Below are 24,441 nucleotides of genomic sequence, written 5' to 3'. Positions count from 1 at the left end.
CTGCACGCTTTAATATTTTTTTGTTCCTTTTTAAGTAGGGGAGGAATTGAAGTGCACCAATTTTTATCTCCAACAAAATCATGTCTCTTTAGCAGTGACTATTATTTACCAAGGGTCATGGTGGATTGTCGATCACTGGTGGTTTTTAAAAATCAAGGTTGGATGCTTTTCTAAAAGATCTGCTCTAGGAATTATTTTGGGGAAGTTCTCTGGCCTGTTAGACAGGATGTCAGGCCAGATGATCGCAATAGTCCTGTCTGGAGATCTTGGGCTATGAAGCCAAGAGTCATCTGGCTTCATGGGAACATCCCATTCAAAGGCTGATCTAGAAGATTTCCGCAGTCTGAAGCTTTCACATTACCAACTTGTTCTTACAGCTTGGGCATCTTGATGATGACTGCATAATAGAGCTTTCAGTGTTCCATAAATGCAGCAGACAAAGTATGACTAAGTTAATTTCAGAGGTAAGTAACCCAAATAACTTTGACATATTAACAACTGACTCCAATACTCATTGATTCAAGTATGAAACTTAAAGCTGTCCAGTGTAATCTGATCTATGGATTGCATATTGATTACTTAAGAATTCCCAATTATCACTCAGAGGTTTCGCAGGTTCTTGTCGCAAGAACAGGCAGATTATTAAAATTACTGTTGAGTTGTGAACCCTGATGTGCACTGTTGAAACACTTTACGAACTCTTCTGTACTATTTATAATTTATTAATACATTATAAGTCAAACACTCTAACCCAGCAAGGTAGATAGAGATAATACCGAATGTACATCTGAATATCCATACTTACAACATCCCTTGCAGAACAACCTGAAATGTTAGCCATTGTCTTTCTCCTCACCAGTGGCCATCCTCCTGGCACCTCCCAAGGGTCGGTCAGTCTCTCTTCTCTCCCTGCACACAGGCTAAGATACAACTTTTATATGTTTGTTACACAGATGCCACTATGCCTAATGCATATTCAGTAGGGGTTTCTCCCCTCTTCATTTGTATTTTCTCACCATACTAATATCAGGGTGCCCTTTCCTATAGGTTAAGATGATAATAAATTAGGATCATTAATATACTATGTCAGTTCGTTGCAATGCTACTCTTGTGGTGTGCAGATGTTTCTATCCTAAAATATCCAAATGCTGGTATTTCGCTCATACTCCCTTAGTTGCCTGGTGTTATGTACAAACTTTCCCCTTAAATGGTCTATTCCCAGTTCCCCAAAACTTGGATGAGCATTGAGCCATTTATTGGTGCCAAAGTTCATAGGCCTCAAGTCTTATCTAACTCCTGTAAGACACTGGCTTCGGCATACAGGCCTGTAGGTTCCTTGAGTTACTGCTAAATAAAATAAATGCTAAAGCTAGCTCTATGGGCTACACAAGACAGTTATTTTAGAGTATTTTAATTTTTTTATTTTATCTATTTAATTTATCTATTTTAATTGTAAGCTCAGCTGTAGTTAAGACATTAAATTTTGTAATTTTTTTTTTTTTAATTTTTCCCCTCTTTTCCCTCATGCATCATTCCCTGGTGTTTCCTAAACTTTGACATCAAATTTTTAACCATGATCCTAGTGTCCTATTTGGAATCCCTTGAAGATCAAGAGAAAGTTACAGTGGTTCTTTACTAGCTGTGACTCTATGTGCTGGAATGATTGTTTCAGAAATCATTCAATAATTTCTTGGAGAACAACTTTAGAATACTATCTAAACAGGAGAAATCTCAAATGCAATGCTGAATAGGAAGTAGAGAAGCAATGTCTCGGTGTTTGAAAATAAAATGGGAAAAGTGGTGGAATAATGTAGCTATTCCATTCATTAGTACAAACAACATGAAAATCTGGATTGTGTTTATGGCTACTGTGCATTTTTGTTGGAAGTTTCCTAGCTGAATTCCACATAGGAGTATAATGGTTCTGATACTCCTAGTTTCTATAAGATTTAATAGACTAGACAGTAAATACTGTATGCTAAGCTATTGAATAGTAAAAATAACTAACTTAGCTACTTGGCAAACTTGAGAACCCAAATTCATATGTAATGTCACTGCATCTAGTGGTATGCTGAAATAGCTCTTTCAGAGGGAAAGGCAGTTCTCCAGGCAGTTGTAGAAACCAACTTCTTGATTGGAAATTGCATAGTGTGCAGCTAGTATGACCCACATCTGGGGGAATGAGAACTGCTGGCTAACACATCTATACTTACTCCTGCTCTACAGCTCTGGAACTAACTTCAGAGATTACATCATGGTTCTCTGGCTATTAAGATAAGTAGCTCTGTTCATCCAGGATACACAAATGATGCACTGACATAGCACTCCTTAAATCCTTTTAAAAGGATTTAATGAACCTAAAGTAAGCCTAATCTCACACCCCATCCTGGGAGGCTGGCAAGGACATACTTATCTTCCAGATGAGGAAACTAACACAACTCCATTTGCCTGAGGTCCTACATTTCAGTGACAACTGGAAAAGAATCAAGACGTTCTGGCTGAAACCCTGGCCCCATCGAATTCACTGGGAGTCTTGCCATTGATTTCAACTGGGCAGGGGTTTCACTCTCTCTAGCCTCTGCTGTAATCTCTAGACCACATTTCCAACTTGCTTGCAGGAAGGGTGGCAGAGTAATAACAAGCACAACCTGATTCTGATTTCCTCCACACCAGTACAACTCCATTGAAGTCTATGGAATTACAGTGGTGTGATCATAGATCTGAAGAGTCCATAACAGGTAGATTGTCCTTTGTGCAAGAGAACAGGTGTAACTTAAAGCAGTGTTTTAACATGACTCTCTTGAATAGTAGCATTCTGACAAATTCCTCTTGGTTTTAGTGGAAATACGATCAAATATCAGCAACCTACCTCTTGCTTCAATCCAAGAAGGCTCATGGTAAGCCTGTCCGTCTATGTCTTCCCTCTCTAGCAGTAGAGCACACTAGCATCACACCATCCAGAGAACTGAAGGTAAGTTGTAAGCCTCAGTAGTGAACCATGTTAATGCAGTGTTTGCTTTTGCACTGCCTTGAAAAATAAGGTGCCATTTAAAAGGGACTGTATAAAATCTAAATTGCTCTGGTCTCATAACATGAAACATTATATATAGAAGGACATGTACTTTCAACTGCATTTTCGTGGACTGAAATAAGCTAAGGCTGTCGCTGAAAACTCTTATCTAGTCACTTCCTAGCTTTATAAAGAACAGAAGTTTCTGCTTAAATTTCTCTTGGTACACAGTTAGATTTATAAATGTAATTTCTTCCTGACCTAAAAAATGGAGGGCACTAGTTCAGTGTTTGGGCACTGTGTACTACAGCCCTATGGGGAATGCCATGAGCAAGTGGGCAGTTGCACCCACCCAAAGACTAGACTGGTGCTTTTCTGTATTTAAGAGCAATTCAAAGAATGCAGTGATAACTAGTGAAGCCCTTCATGGGTGTGTCCCAAGAAACCACCACCACCACATTATGTTCTATTTCAGTAGTTGAAATAAACTGTTACAAATGGCCCTTAGATTTAAATGTCTAAAGCTGGCATGGAGTTTGACTATTTAAACTTAGATTGATTCTCTATTGATCTGATGGACTTCATCTTCAGGCAGCTGTCCAGGACCTTGTATAAAGGGTGATAAAAGGCTATATTCAATTTAACTTGGCGTTTGACAGCTTGTATTCTGATAATTAGGGCCCTAGCAAATTCACAGCCATGAAAAATGCATCACAGACTGTGAAATCGGGTCTCCCCATGAAATCTGGTCTTTTGCATGCTTTTACCCTATACTATACAAATTTCACAGGGGAAACCAGCCTCTCTCAAATTGGGGGCCCTGACCAAAAGGGAGTTGCAGGGGGTCATAAAGTTATTTTAGAATGGCAATACCATGACCCCTCTTACTTCTGTGCTGCCTTCTGAGCTGGGTGGCCGGAGAGTGGTGGCTGTTGGCCAGGCACCCATCTCTGAAGGTGGCACTCCACCAGCAGCAGCACAGAAGAGTGGTGTAATAGAGCCAGACTCACCCAGTGGTGCCTCCTGCTGGTTGTCCTTGGGAATTGGCTCATCAGCCTCTGGAGCACCCCCTGCTGTCTGGTGATCTGCCTTACTGCCAGCCCCAGTCCCTCCCAGGACCCGGTGCCTCCTCCCACTGGGGTGCTGCCCCTGGCAGTAAACCCCAACAATCCCTGAGGGTCTCCCCTCCCTAGGGAACCCCACCCACTACCCCACCTCACCTCAGTCTTGGCTACTGCCAGTCATCGCTTAGCCCCGCTCCCCAGGGCAGACTGCAGGGTATCAGCCACTCATCACAGGCGAGGGGGTCTGGACCTGCTGCCTCTGTCTACCTGTGGGCTGCCTCCTTGCAACCCCAGTACCTAATCAGCCCTAATCTAGGCCTCACAGCCTGGGGGTTTCCAGGCCAGAGCTCGCCTGCTCCCAAGGCCTTTCCCCCTCAGCCCTGCTCCAATCTGGGTATTCCCTCAGGTCCCTGCAGCCAGACCCTTCCCTCTCTGAATGCAGAGAGAGACTCTGGCTAAGCTTCAGCCTAGCAGCCCTTTTATAGGCCCAGCTGCTGCCTGATTGGGGCATGGCCCATTTCCCCAATCAGTCTAGCTTCTCTTGCCCTCAGCCCTGGCTCTCTCCCAGGGCTGGCTTTTAAGCCCCACAGGGCAGGAGCAGGTAAACACCCCGCTACAGGTGGCAATACCATGCCATCCTTACTTCTGCACTGCTGCCTTCAGAGCTCGGCAGCTGGAGAGCGGTGACTGCTGACTGAGGGCCCAGCTCCGCAGACAGTAGTGCAGAAGTAAGGGAGGCAAAAGCCTACGATGTCATCCTTCTGTGCTGCTGCTGGCGGCGGCTCTGCCTTCAGAGCTGGGCTCCCGGCCAGCAGCTGCTGCTCTCCAGCTCGGAAGGCAGCACTGCCGCCTGAAGCTGCACAGAAGTAAAGATAGCAGTACTGCAACGCCCCCCTAGCTTTTTGGGTCAGGACCCCCTACAGTTACAGCACCCTGAAATTTCAGTTTTAAATAGCTGAAATATGAAATTTACAACTTTTAAAATCCTATGACTGTGAAATTGACCCAAATTCATGGTCCATTTTGTAGGGGCCCTATTGATGATGGCCAATCTTGTGTGTAACTTCTGTGTCCACCAAACAAAGTGTATTTTAAGTGCTACTTCCTGATCACTTGTTACTGCCATTTGAAACTGCAGATTCCAAAGAGTTGTGTACTTGACTCCTTAAAGGTTAAACCTGCGCTTCTGAAACACAATTCGCATGAACTCTTCATGAGCAGTCAGTCCTACAGCTACATATTTCATATATTTAAAAACTCCTCAAAAGGACAATCCCAGTCTTGTGCTCTGCTTTAAGTCTCTGGGCCTGTTCTGTAATTCCCAATTCTCAATTGCTAAACCTATGTACATACCATATCTGTGACCAGGTCAGTCACTTTTTGACTTACTGTAAATTGAAAACCACTAAATTCCCAGTTTGAGACAGCAGAAATATAAACTCCAGGGTAAAACATGCATCTATTCGAATATAAAATTTACTATTAGGAAAACATTTCCAGATTGTTGGGGCTGCACATGAAGAGGCATCATGTCAAGAGCAAAAAACAAGAGGCAGTCTTTCTATACAGTTGGGGTGCAGCTGTTCCTCAAATATTATATTCAGGGCATCCCTTATTAAAACTGCATTGACAAATGAGAAGGTCAGCTACAAACAGGCTTGAGAGCAGGTATCGTGAAGAATAATGGAGTTAAATATGTATAATGTGGTTAGCATGGTTATAGGTGGGCATAAGTTTGTCACTAAAAGGTATAAATTTCAAATGTAGGATTTGTTAGGATGAGGTAAGGGAATGGATGGACCTGAGAAGGCAACCTTCCTGACCACATCTATTACCCTGGAGACTTTTTGCCAGGATAAGTTATGGAAGCCTCATTGGGATATTTAAAAGTAGACTTGGCAAAACACCACCATTAACAATAAGAGCAATCCATCAGAGATGAGCCAGATACCTCAAATATCTCTTCTGTAACACAGCACATTAGTCCCACTATGATACACTGGGGATACACTTAACTGCTCAGTACCTCTGCACAGTAAGTGCCCTACAATGTACCATCTGAAGATCTTTTGATCAGCCATTTCAGCATAGGGAGCTGACCTACTGTCCGTGAAACTAAGCTGGCAGGACTTCTTAATTTAGAGTTTGTGTTTTGGCTGTGGTGTTAGTGGCTTGAACATAATCAACTGTTATGACAAGCAGCTTGAAGTACACAGGTTTTCCAAAAGAATGACTTAACTAAATCCTGCCTGGAATGACAGCTGGAAATAGTTTTTTCAGTGACCTGTAGAAGCATTTCTATAATGGAGTGAATTTTTCCTTGTCCATCAGGTCCTGTTCAGCTATTCATGGAGTAATGGGACATAATTTCAATTACAGAGTCTGGCTACTGTATTCTTGGCTGCTAACAGGTGTCTGATAAGGTCTTTATAGTAATCATCAGTGGCACATCTGGTCATATAGCAGAAAGCTACACTTTGGCTTTCAACAGTAATGAAAAATCTGATTTTGGCAATATCCTTGACCACTGGCCAAAAGCCATTTGTCTCCAGACAAAACACGATCGTTCCTTTTTATAATGGCCTTCCAGCTGAGGACTGATAGCTGACTTTATTGCTTGCCATTTCGTTGGAGTGGTACATAACAAAACGAGTCCTTCCAATGAGTTTTCTGCAATACACAAAGGGATATATTGAAAACCATCTCCTGTCCAGTCACTCTGGATTAGAAATTAAATATGTAGATTGTTGTGAGACTTGTATTTCATTGGGGGTGGGGGGTGTTCCCTAAAGCTTGGAGCTAAACAGGTTCAGCAGAGGGTTGGAGGAAATGCTGTTCTGGGTTGACTTTATTTTTAGTTTAAATACTAAACCTGACACTACCATGTAATGCTAAAGGTTGTTCACACTTTGTAAAACTGGAATTTGACTTGAAGGGAGAATTGATCATGGATCTTAAATATTTGATCTTAGACCATGAGGGGTGCTATTTCCGCCCCTTTTACTACAAAAAGCAATATAAGCATCTGACTTACCACAAAGCTAAGGCAGGTCTACACTAATGCTTACTTCAATATAACTGAAGTCGCTCAGGGGTGGAGAAAAGCTGCTGCCTTCTTCTCTCCCACCGCCCCCCCCCCCCCCGCCAAATCTAAGCACTAGTGTAGACAGCAGTATGTCGCCAGGAGACACGCTACCACACTCGAGGAGGTGGAGTAATTATACCAACAGGAGAGCTCTCTCCCATTGGCAGAGTCTGCACTAGCCGTGTAGACCTGCCCTGAGTAGCACAGCATATGCCACTAGCTAAACTGAAGGTAGCATAGCAGGAAATGCCCCCTGGAGAAAACAAATGCAGGTTCTCTTTAAAAGATGTGGGCCATGACATTACTACACAATGGCAGCAACTAAGGCTGCAGCATACAGAAACATGGAAGCAAACTCTTCCTTACCTCTGGCAGTTTGAAGGAGCCTGCACATAGAATTGTATGATTTGACATCCGTTGAAACCTTCTCATTTCCACCAGAAAGTGAAGGTTTTTGCTGATGCACTCAGCTTTAAATAGTTGACTTCCCATAACTATTTGTTCCAAGGTATCATATGTAATATGACTTTAACCAGCTGTTTCCCATATTCCTTCACTATATTTCCTTTTTGGTTTGTATATATTTTGCATCTCCTCATGGGACCGCTTTTGTAGTGTTAGCTAGTGTGGCAGCAAACTAAGGAGCTTAATTGTAGAAATCAATGGCAGGTTTTGCATTTTTCTGCACTTGATGCATAGGCTCCTTGTGTGTGTTGGTGCTTTCATCTGATGGCTTTGCTTATTAAAACTTTCATTGCAGACTTAGCCCTCCAAACATGATTTTCAGATGACAAGTGACCTGAATGAGAACTTCCCATGAGATACTACCCATAACTAGAAACTCTAAAGGGCAAAGCTATAACTATTAAAACTAACTCTAAAAGTAATGACATTCTTCTGGTGAAAGTTTTCACTTCATGTCTCATTGGAATCTTTTCTTTTGTTTTTAAATAGTCTAAAAAGAACCTGACTTATGAAGATGTGGAAGACTGTAGGGAAATACCCTGTGCATTTGGATCCATGGAATTTTCAGATGTGCTTTATGAGGAGTCTCCATTTGCAGGCTTTGCTCTATATATGCCCAAAACAAAGCAGGTGCTTGAAGAATTACAATGATTTCCTAAAACAGTTGCTCTTAATTAAAGGGAATCTGCATCTTTAACTTTTTTTTTAAATGCACACTGCATTTATGTTTAAGTATCAATATCAATGCTTAGTGCTACATAAGAGAGTCCCTGGCCAGAAGATCTTACAAATTAAGACAGAGACAAGAACCTTTTGGTTGTCAGATGGCTATTACCATAAACTGTAACCCCTTTTCCTAGCTTGTGGGTCCTCATTTACTTTAATGAGGAGAGGCAGGGGACCTGATGCTCACCTTATGTGTATGGGCAGTGCAGAAGAAGAAACAGAAGTGGGGAAGGATACAAAGGGGATGGTGAGGCTGGCATTACTGGCAATGAGGATGTGCCCAGAGACAGGGCAGGGGGGGAAGCAGCCAGGCTCTCAGCCCCCCATGCTGTCCCTCTTAAGTTAGTGGAAGTACTCCTAATGAGAACACACACTATCCTCCTTCTGTCAGTGGTGTGGACATGAACCACTGCAGTGGTTGTAAGTAGACTTAACATAAATAGACTTAAGTTTCTAGTGTAGACATGCCCTTAACTACTTTGTGGATGGGTTGGAGAGAAGTGATCTGGGATTGGGAGGCCAGGATGGGAAGCTGAAAGAACTAAGGAGGATTAGGGCACAGGGTAGAAAGGGTTTAATTTTTTTGTTCAGGGAGAGAATAAGTAGTGACTTAGATGTGTGGGCAAAGAGGAAGAAGTCTGGAGCACTGGGCTGCATGTGTAGCTATATTGACCTGACCCTTGTACTATATACTGTGTATGGTCAGTATACTGGCAAATTTTTAACTTTGCCCAGAGTTAATTCACCATCACTCTCCCTTACCTAATCAAATTTCTTGTAGCATTCAAAGCATCAGACACCATTGGATAGTGTAGAATTTACACCACCTCCAACTCCAGTGGCAAGAAGAGCAGCATCAAAGAACAGTGAAAACAAAGAGAATTCTGACTTGGCATTTACTATCAAGAATGAAGAGCCATTTGTGCTTCCTGCACCAAAGACTCCTCTTAGTAAGAGCCAGAAGGGGAAGAAGATGCAAACCACACCAAATCAAGAACTTCCCTCCACAGGTGTGTCTTACTCTAGACTTCCATTAGCTATGTATGTGTGGTGCTTAGGGTTTGAAAAGCGGAAAATGTTCCACTCTAGCTAAAACTTATACCTACAAGAGTTCCTGGATGGCTTATTCCATCTTGTGATCCTAGACTGTACAATATTCACCAGCCCACTCCTCTTGCTGTAAGAGGTTACACCACGCTACACAGAGGCAATGCATCTTAGCGCTACTGTTAGCTTACTATGTGCTGCTCTACATGTCACTTCTTCTCTTCCTCCTCTTGTCGCTGCAGGATTGTGTATACTTTTTGAATGTACTTGGACGCTTACAGCAACTAGCTGAAGAGTTTCCACTGTATATAGTCACAACTGACTGGCACATTACAACTTAGATACTAGAAGAGCGTGAAAGGCAAGCTCCCGTCCCTTCTTTGTTGCCTCAGGATAACTGTTTTGAATGGAGATAGGAGTATTTCCAATAAGTCCTCTGCCTAGGCTTCAAATCACTCCTTTGGGTTACAAAAATACGTCCGCTTCCTTTCTCTTCCCTTATTAGTCTCCCTTTCAGATTCTCATGCACTAGCACAATGTCGGCATGTGAAATCTAAACATTGCAATGGAGACACTTCTTACGCTACACAAGTCAATAACTTAAAAGCGCTGTACTTTCTGGAGTTGTACTCCTACGGCTTTCTTCAACGCAATCTTCCCAAAGCTTTCCACCCCAACTAGTCTACAGATCGTTCTCATGGGAGCAAACAACCTAACCAGGATTAAGATGTAGCTTTATAACAAGTTATAAAATGGGATTGCATGTGAGCAGGGAACTGGCCTCTCACCCAGGATGTCCCTTTCAGTTTCCTATTACATCCATATGAATTATAGATCTTACAGCCATCCTGCCTTCCTCTTCAACCTACTAGAAATGTTTGCACTATTGCCCATTGATGCTATACGAATTGTTTGCAAAGCTCAGACATGAGATTCCCTTTGTAGTAGGTGTAACAAAGTATTTAAAACAGGTGAACGTGCTGCTCCATATTGTGCAAGGGAATACAATTCAGAATCCTCTTGTAGCTTTCTACAGGCTTTCAAGGATTTTCAGCTGGCAAAGGATCTTGACTCAATGCTCAAGCAGAACATCCTCATTTAAGAGTATTTCAGACCTTAATTTTATACTGACTTCATTGTACCCTAAAGGCAAGAGTGAGGCACAGTAACTAATCTGTATATGGTTTACTTTCGGCTACACTTTCTGTGGAAACATAAGTGGCAGACATAAGGTCTAGAAAAAAACCAGGGTGATTCTGTTAACCTGAAACCAAAATGTAATTAAGGCAAGTTTTTCTTCAGAAATTGAAAATACTTCCATTTCGAAAAAGGAAATACCAGCACTCCATGATAAAGACCGAAGCTGATATAGATACTTAAGGCAGTGCATGGCATTGTGCCATATTTATGCTTGACCTCCAAAGTTAAAGATACATACACACAGAATTGTGGAAACCATAACAAAGTAGCCTTTACCAGATTAAAGTTTGAGGATTCACTAATGCACCATATATGTATTTAAACAATTTTTATTATGGCAAGGTTAGGCCTTTACCATAGGTTGCCATAAATTCAAATTTGATTTTAAACATCAGTATTAAAATTTAACTATTTTTCATTTTTTCTTTCCCTCCCTGTTCAGAACAAAATCTGAAGAGGTGGCCATAATGCAGTTTCTGGATGGAAGCTGTTCAGGCTTTTTCTGGTTAAAGTTTACTGGTACTTCGTGTCTGTGCTAGGGGTCCAGCATCTGCCACAATTTCACGGCAATAGTGGCAGAGTACCCACCCAACTGCAAAACTTGGACCTCTGTAGCAACCCTGTAGAAATCACTCACTTCTTCCCAGCCTGACACTCAGCTGGGCACAGCAGGGATACTGGTGATCAGGACCACCACAGGGAAGGAAGGAAAGGGATCAGCTGTTGGCTCTAGGAAGGGACTTGCTCTCCTCTCCTTGACCCCAAACTGAGAGTGGAAAGGAAAGTAAGAATCCATGCAGTCCCTCATCCCTGAAAGAAAATGGAACCTGGGCAGGGTTGTAGCAGTTCCTCTTTCCTGCTAAACCAGACCTGCATTCATCTGCACATGGGATCTAAACTTCCGAAGTAAGGTCCCCTGATTTCTGCTGTGTATCTCACTCCATTTCTACAGCAAGCTTGAATGTATTTCAAACGTTCAAATAGGGTTTATTTAATTGATTTCTAATTCCCTTGTTCATTTACTGGAATTTTAAAGAACTATTTGAATGCATCTCTGCATTTCCATTTCAGGACTTGTGCTCTGCAGAACTCTATGGGAAGAGTAGACTGAGTGCAACTCTTAAATGATCTAGTAATACTCCTGTTGAAGGAATGGGATATGCAATTCAACCAAAGGGGATCACTGGGTTGAGCTGAACTTAAATGTTTCTTGCCCCCAAATGCATTGGACTTGGAGCTACACACAGCATAGCTCTCCTTTGAAGAGAGGCAACATGTACTGCTTTAATCAGCAGATCATCCTGTATTTTACCATACCTGTTTTCTTAGAGAAATGTTTGGTCCTGTTGGCTTGGCTGGGCTACTGTTGCCTGATAAGACTTTTACCAAAATCTTAGGAGGCAACTGTTCTGCAACCCAGTGCCTTCCATGGGGTCACAGGTGGGTCAAAGTTGGCCTGCATAACTTATCACTGGCAGTAATGTGTGATGGACAGAAACCTGGCTTCAGCCTTGGTTCCCAGGCTGAGTTTGCAGGGCTGTCTCCTTACGATTAAAGGCATCACTATATTGACATTTAGCTTTATCTATAATGGGGTGGGGATAAGGGAACAGGAGCATTACTTGTATCTTAACAGCTTGGATTTCAAAACCAAATTGAAGTACAACACTGTACTGAAAGCACTTGAATTTGCCCACTCTGGCTGTGAAAAGTATCAAACAGGAAACTTAACTAGACAAATAGCTGTCTTGCCACAAATGCTGATTAGACTATGCCAGGCACATTAGTTGTAATCTTGAATGATAGAAATGGCAGTCCTAGAATACAAAACCCCATGGAGGAATGCAAAAGCACTCTTGAGGCAGGGGAAGGGACTCTGGGGGAGAGTGTACAAACTGGGATCTAAGTAACTGATGTCTGGTCTTGGTGTCTACAAACCATAATCCTCAACCTCAGGAAGTGGGTACTTTAAATATCTATGCCCATTTTACAGATAGGAAATGGAGAAGGTGACTTGCCAAAGGCTATACATTGAGTCACTGGCAGAGTTGGGACCAGAAGCTAGTTTTATCAAACCCTCATCCTATATTCTAACAACTTAACTATACCGCTTGTCCCAAGTCTGAGCAATTCTTAGTGCCCTGGAGAAATGCCTCAATCAGCCTGAATCTTGAATATAATAGAATCATAGAATATCGGTTGGCAGGGACCTCAGGAGGTCATCTAGTCCAACCCCCTGCTTAAAGCAGGACCAATCCCCCAACTAAATTATCCCAGCCAGGGCTTTGTCAAGCCTGACCTTAAAAACTTCTAGGGAAGGAAATTCCACCACCTCCCTAGGTAATGCATTCCAGTGTTTCAGCACCCTTCTAGTGAAAAAGTTTTTCCTAATATCCAACCTAAACCTCCCTCACTGCAATTTGAGACCATTACTCCTTGTTCTGTCATCAGCTACCACTGAGAACAGTTTAGATCCATGTTCTTTGGAACCCCCTTTCAGGTAGTTGTAAGCAGCTATCAAATCGCCCCTCATTCTTTTCTTCCGCAGACTAAACAATCCCAGTTCCCTTAGCCTCTTCTCATAAGTAGAGTAATAGTACCTTGTGATTCTTATTTAAAAGCAGTTACGGTATTCTGTATGGTTTCAGAGTAACAGCCGTGTTGGTCTGTATTCGCAAGAAGAAAAGGAGTACTTGTGGCACCTTAGACTAACCAACTTATTTGAGCATAAGGTTTCGTGAGCTACAGCTCACTTCATCGGATGCATACTGTGGAAAGTACAGAAGATCTTTTTATACACACAAACCATGAAAAAATGGGTGTTTATCACTACAAAAGGTTTTCTCTCACCCCACCCCACTCTCCTGCTGGTAATAGCTTATCTAAAGTGATCACTCTCCTTACAATGTGTATGATAATCAAGTTGGGCCACTTCCAGCACAAATCCAGGTTATCTCCCCCCCCCCCCACACACACACACACACAAATCCACTCTCCTGTTGGTAATAGTATTCTGTATGTTGCAGAGATGTTAAGGTGGGGACAAGGGGGAGTTGGTTTAAAATGACTGCAGCAAGGAATTTCCATGATCGAAAAAACATACCCAATTTGGTTTTGGTCCTCTTTTTCAGCTGAGAGAAGTCAGTGCGTTAAAGACACCCCAATTAAGAAACCCACAAGTCCAGCAAGTACAGGTGAAATGGCTGCAGCAGTCATTAGCCCGGAAAGACGGTAAGTATCTAGTTATTCATGCCTATTGCTGATTTTAAAACTGGACTACCTTAATCCTCATATAGACTAGGAAGGCTTGTTACAACAGCACCTACTCTTTCATTGTCTTGGTTTTTTTTTTTTTAAAACCTCCTTAAACCCCTTTCCTACATAGTAGGAAAATATTAAAGGCAGAAGAGTTTAAAATTACACACCTCAGTAGTCTTGGACATATTCCTGTTTTCCATAATTACAAATTCACCCTTATTCCACTGCCCCAGAGGGCAGCTGTTTTCTATACACAATTCCATTTAAATCCCAAATGACTATTGAATGGTAATTCTCATAGCATCCTCTTAGTCTCAGTTTAGCTATAATGTATTCCACTTGTCTTTCTAAATACAGAGCTGGGGTCTGGTAATACTTTAGTGATGCATCTGAAATGACTGACTTTCAGGCACTGAGAAAATAGGCCTATATTTTTTTAATCTCTTAATGTGTCAGGTGTCGCTCAGTAGACATGGATCTTAATCAAGTTCACGTGGATAGCGGCCAAAAGAAGAAAAGAGCCAAAATGTTTGGAAGTCTGGAAAGAGGCCTGGATAAAATGATCACAATGCTAACACCAGGCAAAAGGAAAGGATCCACAAGAGATGGCCCAAGGAAATTGAAGGTAAGATTGCTAGGATATCTCCTTTATTTAAAGGAGATGGATTCTTATTGGGAAAGTCAATGATGTCTCCACATCACTGTTTCGAACTTCAGTTGTCTGAACTGTGTCCATTCTGCCTCTACAATAAAGTACAGGTGCCTTTGCAGTATTGCACCAAATCTACAGAAGCCCCACTTATTGCCAAGGGCCTCTGCTAGTCATGCCTCAGGCTAGGTTTGACCAACTATTGCAGCCAGTTAGTTTTGTGGAAATCACTGCAGTTTGCCTCCCTTCCAGCTGATCTATACTTGTCGTCCTATAGGGAATGCAGCTGCAGTCAGACTCCTCCGGATCCTGCTCAAAATTCATTCTTGCCAGCAAAGTGTCAGGGTAGCACTGGTAACCAAAACCCCAAGCTGGTATAAATGCAGCATCTTGATATAAAAGCCTTGATACGAGTGGCCCTATCTGAAAGTATCTTATGACAGCTCAATGAAATCTGATCTGTCTCCACTATTTAAATCCTCAAGGGGAGATCGTCACCTTGAGTGGTTATAGAGGAAGTTAACAATGACAGTGACTAGAGTCTTTGGAATCAAGAGAATTTGGACTTAATGAACTGACTGTCCCTAGGTTACAAAAGGGTTTCCAGTGCTCTAGGGCATTATAGAAATCAAATGTCCTGGGAAGTGTACATCTTAAATCTTATCCCCAACTAATGTATCAAAAGTTCATTAGGTGTCGGACTGTTTAGGTATTGCCTGTGAGCCCAAATGAGGGGCTTGCTGCCAACGTACTCAGTTGCTTGTCTGATTTTCAGTCCACTCAGACTCTTGATATTGGCAGCCTCTCTGGTTCTTACTGGTTTCCAAGCAGGAAACCTAAGGTGAGGTTGAAGAGATTAGAGAAATGTTAAACTATAAATCTCAAAAATGCTGTTGCGATGCCTCTTGGGCTCTTAAGACCCAGAGATATTTGGGCATATACGTGCTTAATACTCTCTCTCCAGGAGAGCTTATCCATCTTTTGTATTGTAGGGCTTTCAGTATACGCTACCATTAAAGCACTAATATAGTATCACCTATGTTAAAGGTAAACTAAAAGACCAATGCGGCTGAATTCCACCAAACTACCATAATGCCAATAAACGTCAGTGGCGCGGTAATGGACACTTGCGTGTATTAAACAGTGACTTGTACAAAACCTATTTAAAGAGTGATGGTGCTGCTGCTGGTGCATCAGAAAATTCTGCAGCTTATAATACACCGGAAATTTCATATAAATAGAGCATGGAGGAAAAACTGTCTTGATTCATAACTCTGGAAGTGGTGAGGCTTTTTTGAGGCCTAAAACAAGTCTCTCTTCAAATAAGTGATGTATGTCTTTAGCTGGCTAATTACTACTTGAGGCACCTGCTGACTAAAAGCTAGTTATTGTCAGGAACAGCTATCCTGGGTCAGACCAAAGGTCCATCTAGCCCAGTGTCCTGTCTTCCGACAGTAGCCAATGCCAGGTGCTTCAGACAGAGTGAACAAAACAGGCAAATCGAGTGATCAATTCCCTATCATCCACTTCTAAACCTCTGATTACCAGATGCTGGGACACCCAGAGCATGGGGTTGCATCCCTGACCATCTTGGCTAATTGCCATCAATGAACCTATCCTCAATGAACTTAGCTAAGAATCTGGTTATAGTTTTGGCCTTCACGACATCCCCTGGCAGAGCTTCACGCAACGCCCAGTCAACCTGTGGAAAAGTACTTCCTTATGTTTGTTAAACCTGATGCTTATGAATTTCATTAGGTGACCCTGGTTCTTGGGTTATGTGAAGGAGTATATAACACTCTCAATGCCAGTCACTATTTATTTATTTTATAGACTTCGATTATATCCCCTTAGTCATCTTTGCCAAGCTGAACAGTCCGTCTTTTTAATCTCTCCTCATATGGAAGCTGTTCTATAGCCTTAATCACTTTTTGTTGCCCACCTGCTAACTGTAAAAGCTGGTTATTGTCAAGAAAGCTGAGCGCTAAGGATTGGCGGAACTGGGTTAATGCATTGCTATCACCACATTCCAGTCCAGAGAGCTTTTGCCAAATGGCTCTGGCAGTATTGTCAGTCATCCTCTGACAAGTCCAGCACGTACTGGGCTATGAGCCGACCCATCTGATAGGAGTCCAGACTGCACTAGGAATACAGAAACTTGGGTGCCAGCAGGCAAGTGCACGCCAAGTCTGTACTCCAGATGTTGCTGCCATGGAGTCCGTTTCTCAGGCCTGCGGTACCTGCAAAACTGTTAGTGTAACTTTGAATGCTTTGGAGTAGAGCAGTGCAAGATACTCAATTTTAAAGTTCGTGGAGAAGCTCTGCCAGTGAGTTGGCTTCTATTAGATTTCATCTCTAGGCTTCCCATTTCAGACTCACTTCCAGTTGCTTCTTGGAAATCTAAAGGTAATCTTTTAGGACATAGACAAAGTGCTTGTACAGCCACTTTACAGTTGGGAGGAACAATACTGCATACAGTGTACCCAGCTTCTATGCCTAACGTGTGGCTATAGGAGCCTTTTGAAAAGGGATATCGTATCTATATATAGACACAAGTCCCTTATGTACAGTGGTAAAACATGTAAGCTAAAATGGCTCCAATACTCCAAGGGTGGGTTTCTGTACTATGCTGCTTAGAGGCATGGTACACAACTTGCAGCCCAGGGGAAGGGTCCTATGGTGGCTTTAAGCCACTTCTTTTTCCCACCCCCTCCCTTCCCATTCTTGGGTTGTTCCAGGATTGAAGAGTCCCACCTCCGCCAAGGTAACTTGGATCCCAAGTGTTGTCTAAGTTATAGCAGTTTCACAGGTTGTCCTATGGGCTACAGCACTGCTCCAAATCCCTGCAGCGCTGCAAGTTGTGGCCATTCCCTTGACAGGCCACCTACACCAGGACTTGCAACGAAGTCTTCTTAAGACAACCTTAGGGCTGTCCTCCATGGTGCTTATACCAGGGAATCCTCCCCTGCCATATACAGTGTGTTTTTGGGCCGCTCTATGACACTCTGGGCCTTTTGATCCAGTGTAAAAGGGCCAGAGCAGGGATGAAGATCTCGCCCTTTCTCCCTGATAACAGGGAGAGTTGATTTTCCTCAACGCTGAAGCTTCTGTCCATCTCGTAACAATATCTGACCTTGAGACACTGTTGGAACAAAGCATTCCTTGTTGCTGTTGCTTAGCTTGATTACTTCAAGTAGTGTCCCTAATGGGTGCTCCACTTCAGTTGCACATGCACATCCCAAGCCCCTAATCAAAATTTTCCGTTGGTAGTGTCTGTTCAGCCTGCGCATGTGCTCTGCTACTTATGCCACACACCAGGGATACATAAGGCTGCCTGGGCAAACTGCCCTCAGTTCCTTCTCTATCGCCTCAGCCTGAACCAGAGCACTAGCATGTCTGCCTTGAGTGTGCCTCAGTGTGTTTGTGGTGGTGGTGGTTAGTTGGTATTTCTATTAGTTTTCATTGTTACTATCTAACTAATTCTATTGTGAGAGGTTTGTGTGTGGTTCCCCCCCCACCCCCACATTTCCTCACTCTTTTCTGGGAAGCTTATTCAAAATGGCTGGGCATGCCTGGCTCACCAGGTTTCAAACAGTGCCTCTCGTTGGGAGGCTATCCCAATCAGCAATGGCCACTGGAAGTGTATCCATTGCTTGCAAGAATCCTGTATCTCACAGAAATGTAAGTTTTCGCCTGGCTCTCAAATCTAGACCCACTATACATCTGTCTCCAGACAGATCCAATGCCCCTTTGATGTCTGCTAAAGTCTCCCTTAAGAAGGGGAAGATCTCTGGCTCCAAAGAGGAGCTCAGTCTTGGCAGCTGGCTCCTTGTGGTGGAAGAGATTCCGATCTTTTACTAAGTCTTGGCAGCTGGCTCCTTGTGGTGGAAGAGATTCCGATCTTTTACTAAGTCTACTGTGTCAGAGACGTTGACATCTCCACACTATACCATGCAGGCAAGACTCTTCCTCTGGTACCAGCGGAGCAGGGAGATCCTGGAGTACTTCAGAGAAGCCTGGCTCCAGCAGGTACCTGGTATAGCCTACAGGACTAGGAAGGTCCAGGATGTGCACTTCTCTAGATCAGCTCCATCTGCATCAGTCTTACCAGTAGTGTCTTTCCACTGAGCTCTGTTGGTACCAACAAAATTGAAGCATCAGACCTTTGCTGCTGGTGCCTGCATGCTCCAGACCAATGATACCATCCACTTCAACTGCTGTCGGTACCAAGAGTACCTCAGGAATTTTGCTACTTCAGGGACTTGTCAGTGTTTGAGCCAGGGTCCCCACTGTTTATGAGTACCAGACAACTCTGTACAGAGACCAAGGTCTCAGGATTACCATGGCTTCCCAGTGTTGCAGGGTTCTCTGCCCTTTCTATTTTGGGAGAGGTCATAAAGGAGGATGAAGGAAACAATCAGTCTCCTAGTCGGTGCAGGATTCCCCTCTCCATTATAGAAACGCATACTTTGACAAGGACTCGCATCCACCTCAGGGATGGTGGGATTGGTCCTGGGTCCTCTCCTGTATGGGCCTCCCCAATGTCCATAATGGGATCTTTGGATGGTGGTGTAGCAGCAGTTTGCTGGACACCTGCTCCATTGCACTGGGAGACTAGGGTGACGGGCACCTCAACCAAAACCTCAACACAAAGAGACCTTTGAAGAACAGGACGGTAGGGCAGGCAGAATCATAGAATATCAGTGTTGGAAGGGACCTCAGGAGGTCATCTAGTCCAACTCCCTGCTCAAAGCAGGACCAATCCCAGACAAAGGCTACTCCTCAAATCCCTATTTTGTCTTCTCCAGACAATGCAGTTATGCTTCTACCATCAATGGCCAATAATTGGTCAGTTCCAGGACCTTGTCAAGAGGGTGGCTAACTAACCTTCTCAAGAGGTATCTGGAGGATGACTCTCAACACAAGCTCCTGGCTGTTGCTAACTGCAGTACATCTATCTGGGCTGCATTACCCATTAATGAAGTATTTTTGGATCTAGCAAAGACTGAGGCAAACTCCTGCAACCATCCCACCAACTAACAAGTGACCTGATAAGAAGTACGTTCCCCGAAGGGACTCAAAATTAGTTTCCAACCCTCACCTAATTCCCTGGTGTTGGATGCAGTAAACAAGCAGGGTAAACCGCATTACTCCAAGCCTGTCCTTTATCATAAGGACCAGAAGAGGTTACCCCTTTTTGGATGAAAGGCGTACTCATTTGTGAACTTCCAATTTCAGATCACAAACTATCATGTGATCGTGGCCAAGTATGACTTCATGAATTACAACAAGTTTGCAACCTCTACTGAACACCGTCCACAGGAGCTTAGAGAACGCTTCCAAGCCATCATTAAGGAGAGTCAGAAGAGCCAGAATCTCTCTCCAAGCATCCTTGGATGCTGCTGCAAGATCCATCTCCACAGCTATTGTCATGTGCAGGGCACTGTGGCTCCAGTTGTCCTGGTTCCCTAGAGAGGTTCAGAGTATGGCTGAGGACCTCCTATTTGATGGTCAGAAGCTCCTCCTGGAGACTAGGGATGAGTCCCACACATGCTGAAGGACTCCAGGACCACACTGAGGTCTGGGGGGGGTGGTATATACCCCTACAAACAAAAGAAGATTTAGTGGGTCTCAAACTGCCTAGAGATTGCACCTGGGTCATTTCTCTGGCTTTCACAGAACCACCAAACCTGCTAGAAAGGCCAATTCCACAGCAAAAGAGCTGCTCAACCTCTTTCAGCAAGTACCCAGTCATCACTGAAACAACTTTGATGGGTTGGCCAAGGGCTTGACTCCTCCCTCAGTTTTGCAAGCTACAGCCTTTTGCCCACCTTCCCCATTTCCGGACCCCATTTCCACTAGACCTGGTAATGTATTACAGACAAAGGGGTCATGGAGGTTAGCATCAGATTACACAATCCTCTGCATGTTCTCCCCCTTCCTCATCCCTCTTCAGGGACCCCTCTCATGAGACTATCCTGAGTCAAGAAGTTCACTCCCTCCTTTTTATTTAGGAGCAATAGAAATGGCCCCATCCCTCACAGGGGGAAAAGGGTTTTACCCAAAGTGTTTTTTCTCATGTCAAAGAAGGACAGAGGGTGGAAATCACAAATTTGATCTTCTATGACTAATCAAAGATTGAAGTCTCAAATTCAGGATGGTAACTCTGGTAGCCATCTTCCCTTCTCTAGAGGCAGGAGCTTGGCTGTCAGCCCTTGACCTACAGTATGCCTACTTTGCCTGTATTTCTATATGGATACCTACATATTCCCATGGGCCTGAGCCATTTTACATTCGGAGTACTTACCTTTGGCCCTAAGGGTGCTTTCAAAGGCTCTAGAAGGAGTAGCTGCTTATCTTTAGCAAGAAGCAATTCTAGTTTTCCTCTATCTTGACAACTGGCTATTCAAGGACTGAACTTCCACCCAGACGCCTTTCTCTTCACTACCTGCCCGCCCTCCCTCCCTCCTGCTTTGGACTGGTGGTGGTTGGATGTTCAGAAAGAACTGAGGACAGTTTGCCCATGCAGCCCTATATACCCTGGGGGTGCAGCACATGGTTGTGTAGAGCAATGGTTTTCAAACTGTGGGTCGCGACCTGACACTGGGTCGCAGCGGCTCTGGTCAGCACTATCGACCAGGCTGTTAAGTCCCATCAGCGGTGCTGCCCAGCTGCGGCAGGCTAGTCCTACCTGTTCTGACACCACGCTGCGCCCCCGAAGTGGCAGCAGGTCCGGCTCCTAGGCAGGGAGGCCACGGGGCTCCATGCACTGCCCCAACCCCAAGCACTGTCTCTACACTCCCTTTAGCCAGGAACCAGTCAATGGGAGCTGGGGGAAAGGGGGAGCAGTGCTTGCAGGTGAGAGCCTTGGGCAGCTGCTTGCGCATCACCGCCTAGGAGCTGGACCTGCTGCTGGTCGCTCCCAGGGCGCAGCGTGGTGCACAGTGCCCCTGCCTCATCGTTGACCAGGAGCTGCCCAAAGTAAGCCTGAGCCCCCAAAGTCCCTTCCTGGACCCCAATTCCTTCATCCCCAGCTCTGTACGGTCACTGGCATCAACAGTTTTCTTCAATTGGGTCACTAGAATTTTTTTTTTTTAAAACCACTGTTATAGAGCACATGCACAGGCCAAATGTGTGTTGCTAACAGGAAAACCACCTCTAATCAAGGGCTTGAGGCCCGGGGTGTGTCCTTAGGCGACACCCCTCAAACCAGTTACTGCATAAGATGAGTAACCTCTTAAGACATCCATTGCCACAGAACCTCTGGTGTTTGGTGTAAATATTAAAAACAAGTTTGTCTTTCTGATTGAGCTTATTACATTTTTTTTTTTTTTTCAGGCTCATTACAATGTGACCACAACTAAACTACTGAATCCAGACCAGCTATTGAATGACATAATTACCATCCTCCCAAAGAAACATGTTGACTATGTACAGAAGGGGTAAGTAAAGTGTCAGGCAAAACTAATTCCAGATGATCTTTGCCCAAGTAGCTAGTTCTCTGGTTTTGCTAAAGCAAAGCATTCAGCTTCATTCCCCCCACTCTCACTCTCTCTCTCAGCCCCCTCACACTGCCTCTTGTTAAATATCGTACCTCCTATTAGACCACATGAGAGACACAATATTTACTACATGGATGTATCTGATGCCAAACAAATGTACCCGTAAAGTTCCTTAACTCTCACATATGGATGTTAATAGTCAATATCCTGTGCTGATCTGTCATGCATGTTGTAGCAACTTGCTTGAAAAGCTGAGCAAACTGAGCTAATCCTATCTCTTGTGATTTCATTGACAGCAAAGACTCATTCTGATACTGTGCTGTTAACTGAGATAAGGCAGTTTAGTGCTATCATGATGGAGATCACTGTGACCTCCATATAATACCACTTAAAATACTATAAATCCTAGCTGACACAATGTGAGCCTTACTACCTGTCCGTACAATGCAAGCCATTGAATAGATGTGCTTTAACGTGCAGGGTCTGGTGGCTAGGGAGTGCTCTATTCCTGGTTCTGCTGCTAACTGACACTGGTCAAAAGACTGTATGTGTCTATACTGAAATTTCCTAGTGTTGTAAAATGGGGATCATAACTCAGGTAATGCTAGGTTTTGTTTATAAAATGCTCTTCCCTTCTTGAAGGGAAGGCATTTAAAAAGATCCGCCTCCTCGTATAAGTGTCCAACTTCATGTTCCAGGAAGATGCATTTAGCTGCATTAAAGTGACAAACTTCTGTGACCTGGTGATTCAAAGATCAGAGCTTGGTCTTTCACTCCTCCAACTGGCAATAGATGATCTGTAGTTGGCCCTGTGCAGTGCTGCATCTGCAGAGAGCAGGATGGCTCAATTTCTCTTCATCTGGAAGATGGCTGCAGTCTGAGCCTAATGCAGGAGGCTGGAGCAGCCTCACAAGAGGGATGTTGCTGTCATATCTGCAGAAGATAGTCTGACTAGAGGAAAAATATAAAATCATCCCCACGCTTTCTATTCTTTGCCATAGATCTCAATTCCCAGGAGAGGCAGGCAGCAGTTCTTGTGGCTAGGAGCCCTTGTGCTCTGCATTAGCATTTGCAGACAAGGTATCCTCTTACAAAAGGGAACTAGCTTTCATTTCACCTAACCTTGTTTTGAGCTGTTTGCCCACACTGCTGAATCTCAATGTGCTACTTTGTGTGGGAAGTATTAATTGTACCCACTTAAGCTTTCATGTTGCTAACCTTCTGATGAGTATTAAAACAACTCAATGACTATTCTATTTCTCCTTGCCTTGTCTATGCAGCTATACCCTGAAATGTCAAACCCAGTCAGATTTTGGCAAAGTGACAATGCAATTTGAGCTAGAAGTGTGCCAGCTTAGTAAACCTGAAGTAGTGGGTATCAGGAGGCAACGGCTTAAAGGCGATGCATGGGTCTACAAGAGACTAGTGGAAGATATCCTATCTAGCTGCAAAGTGTAACTGATGGAGGATTCATATCCTAAGTAAGGGTGGTTTTACACTGCTTCACACTAATTTTTTTTTAATCATCTAAAAATTGTTCGAAGAACAGATCTGTTTTTAAATACATTAATTTGTAAATAAATGTGACAAACTTATCTGTCCTTGTCTCTTAATCATGTATCTTTTGTATATCAACTGTCTCTAGATGTCCCTGTCTCGTATGGGTATGAACTTTCAACTATTTGTATTCTGCAAATGTAATTTCTTTCTGAAATAATAAACATTTTATAAATATATTAAGATGGGCTCCTCTCTTGGGTATAAAATTAAGGTCCAAATAAGAGTTGTTAATTTTCTAATACCAAAAATAATCTTGTCTTAAAGTACATGTTGGGCAGAAAACAGATGATGATGATGATTCGTTTGCATAATTCTTTTCCTGTCTAAGTAGGATTTATTGAGATCGTTAACTAAGTCACAGCTGTGGTTACCGTTTAAACTATATGCTCATATATTGAACAAAATAGGATTGACTTCAATAAATATGTTAAGCCAACAATGCTAGGATTTAAAGTATTAAACTCATAAAATTTTATTATATGGTAATTCATTACTAGGCCTTAGTAATGGCTAACAACTGTGTGCATGCTTTCTGATCCTGGAGTGATAGCACTTTGAAGCTTCGAGCTATCTCGGGGATTCCAGTAACTTCTCCATCCAAGCTGATCTAGAGGTATTTCAGACCAGTGGGTGCAGAGGCAGTAACTAAGCAATTCAAACTGACATTGGGGACATGGCTGGAGTCTTGGTCTATGGATACTATTACTATTCAAACATGCACAGCTGGTTAAGCAAACCTACAGGAGGCTAAAGTTTTTGGTAGCTGTTATGGCTCCTTAGTTATAAGGTGGCAGAGTTGCGCTATTACAGACAAGGTGGGTGAGGCAATACCTTTTATTGGGTCAACTTCTGTGGGTGAGAGACAAGCTTTTGAG

The 24,441-nt window shown here is 43.3% G+C and overlaps 1 protein-coding gene across 3 annotated transcripts in view; it reads left to right on the top strand.

Moving 5' to 3' along the window:
- The window catches only part of MELK (maternal embryonic leucine zipper kinase), a 39,382-nt gene extending 15,640 nt beyond the window's left edge, over positions 1-23,742 (top strand). For all 3 annotated transcript variants that reach the window (XM_077816517.1, XM_077816518.1, XM_077816516.1), the window contains 8 exons: positions 378-464; positions 2,840-2,971; positions 8,114-8,254; positions 9,132-9,360; positions 13,729-13,828; positions 14,312-14,480; positions 21,843-21,946; positions 23,287-23,742. In XM_077816517.1, coding sequence (XP_077672643.1) covers positions 378-464; positions 2,840-2,971; positions 8,114-8,254; positions 9,132-9,360; positions 13,729-13,828; positions 14,312-14,480; positions 21,843-21,946; positions 23,287-23,464 — 1,140 coding nt within the window. In that variant the 3' untranslated portion in view covers positions 23,465-23,742. The remainder of the gene's footprint in view (positions 1-377; positions 465-2,839; positions 2,972-8,113; positions 8,255-9,131; positions 9,361-13,728; positions 13,829-14,311; positions 14,481-21,842; positions 21,947-23,286) is intronic.
- The last annotated feature ends 699 nt before the right edge of the window (positions 23,743-24,441 follow it).

Source organism: Eretmochelys imbricata, chromosome 5 (assembly GCF_965152235.1).
Source record: "Eretmochelys imbricata isolate rEreImb1 chromosome 5, rEreImb1.hap1, whole genome shotgun sequence".
Lineage (NCBI taxonomy): Eukaryota > Metazoa > Chordata > Testudines > Cheloniidae > Eretmochelys > Eretmochelys imbricata.
This window is presented reverse-complemented; position numbering and strand designations above follow the sequence as displayed.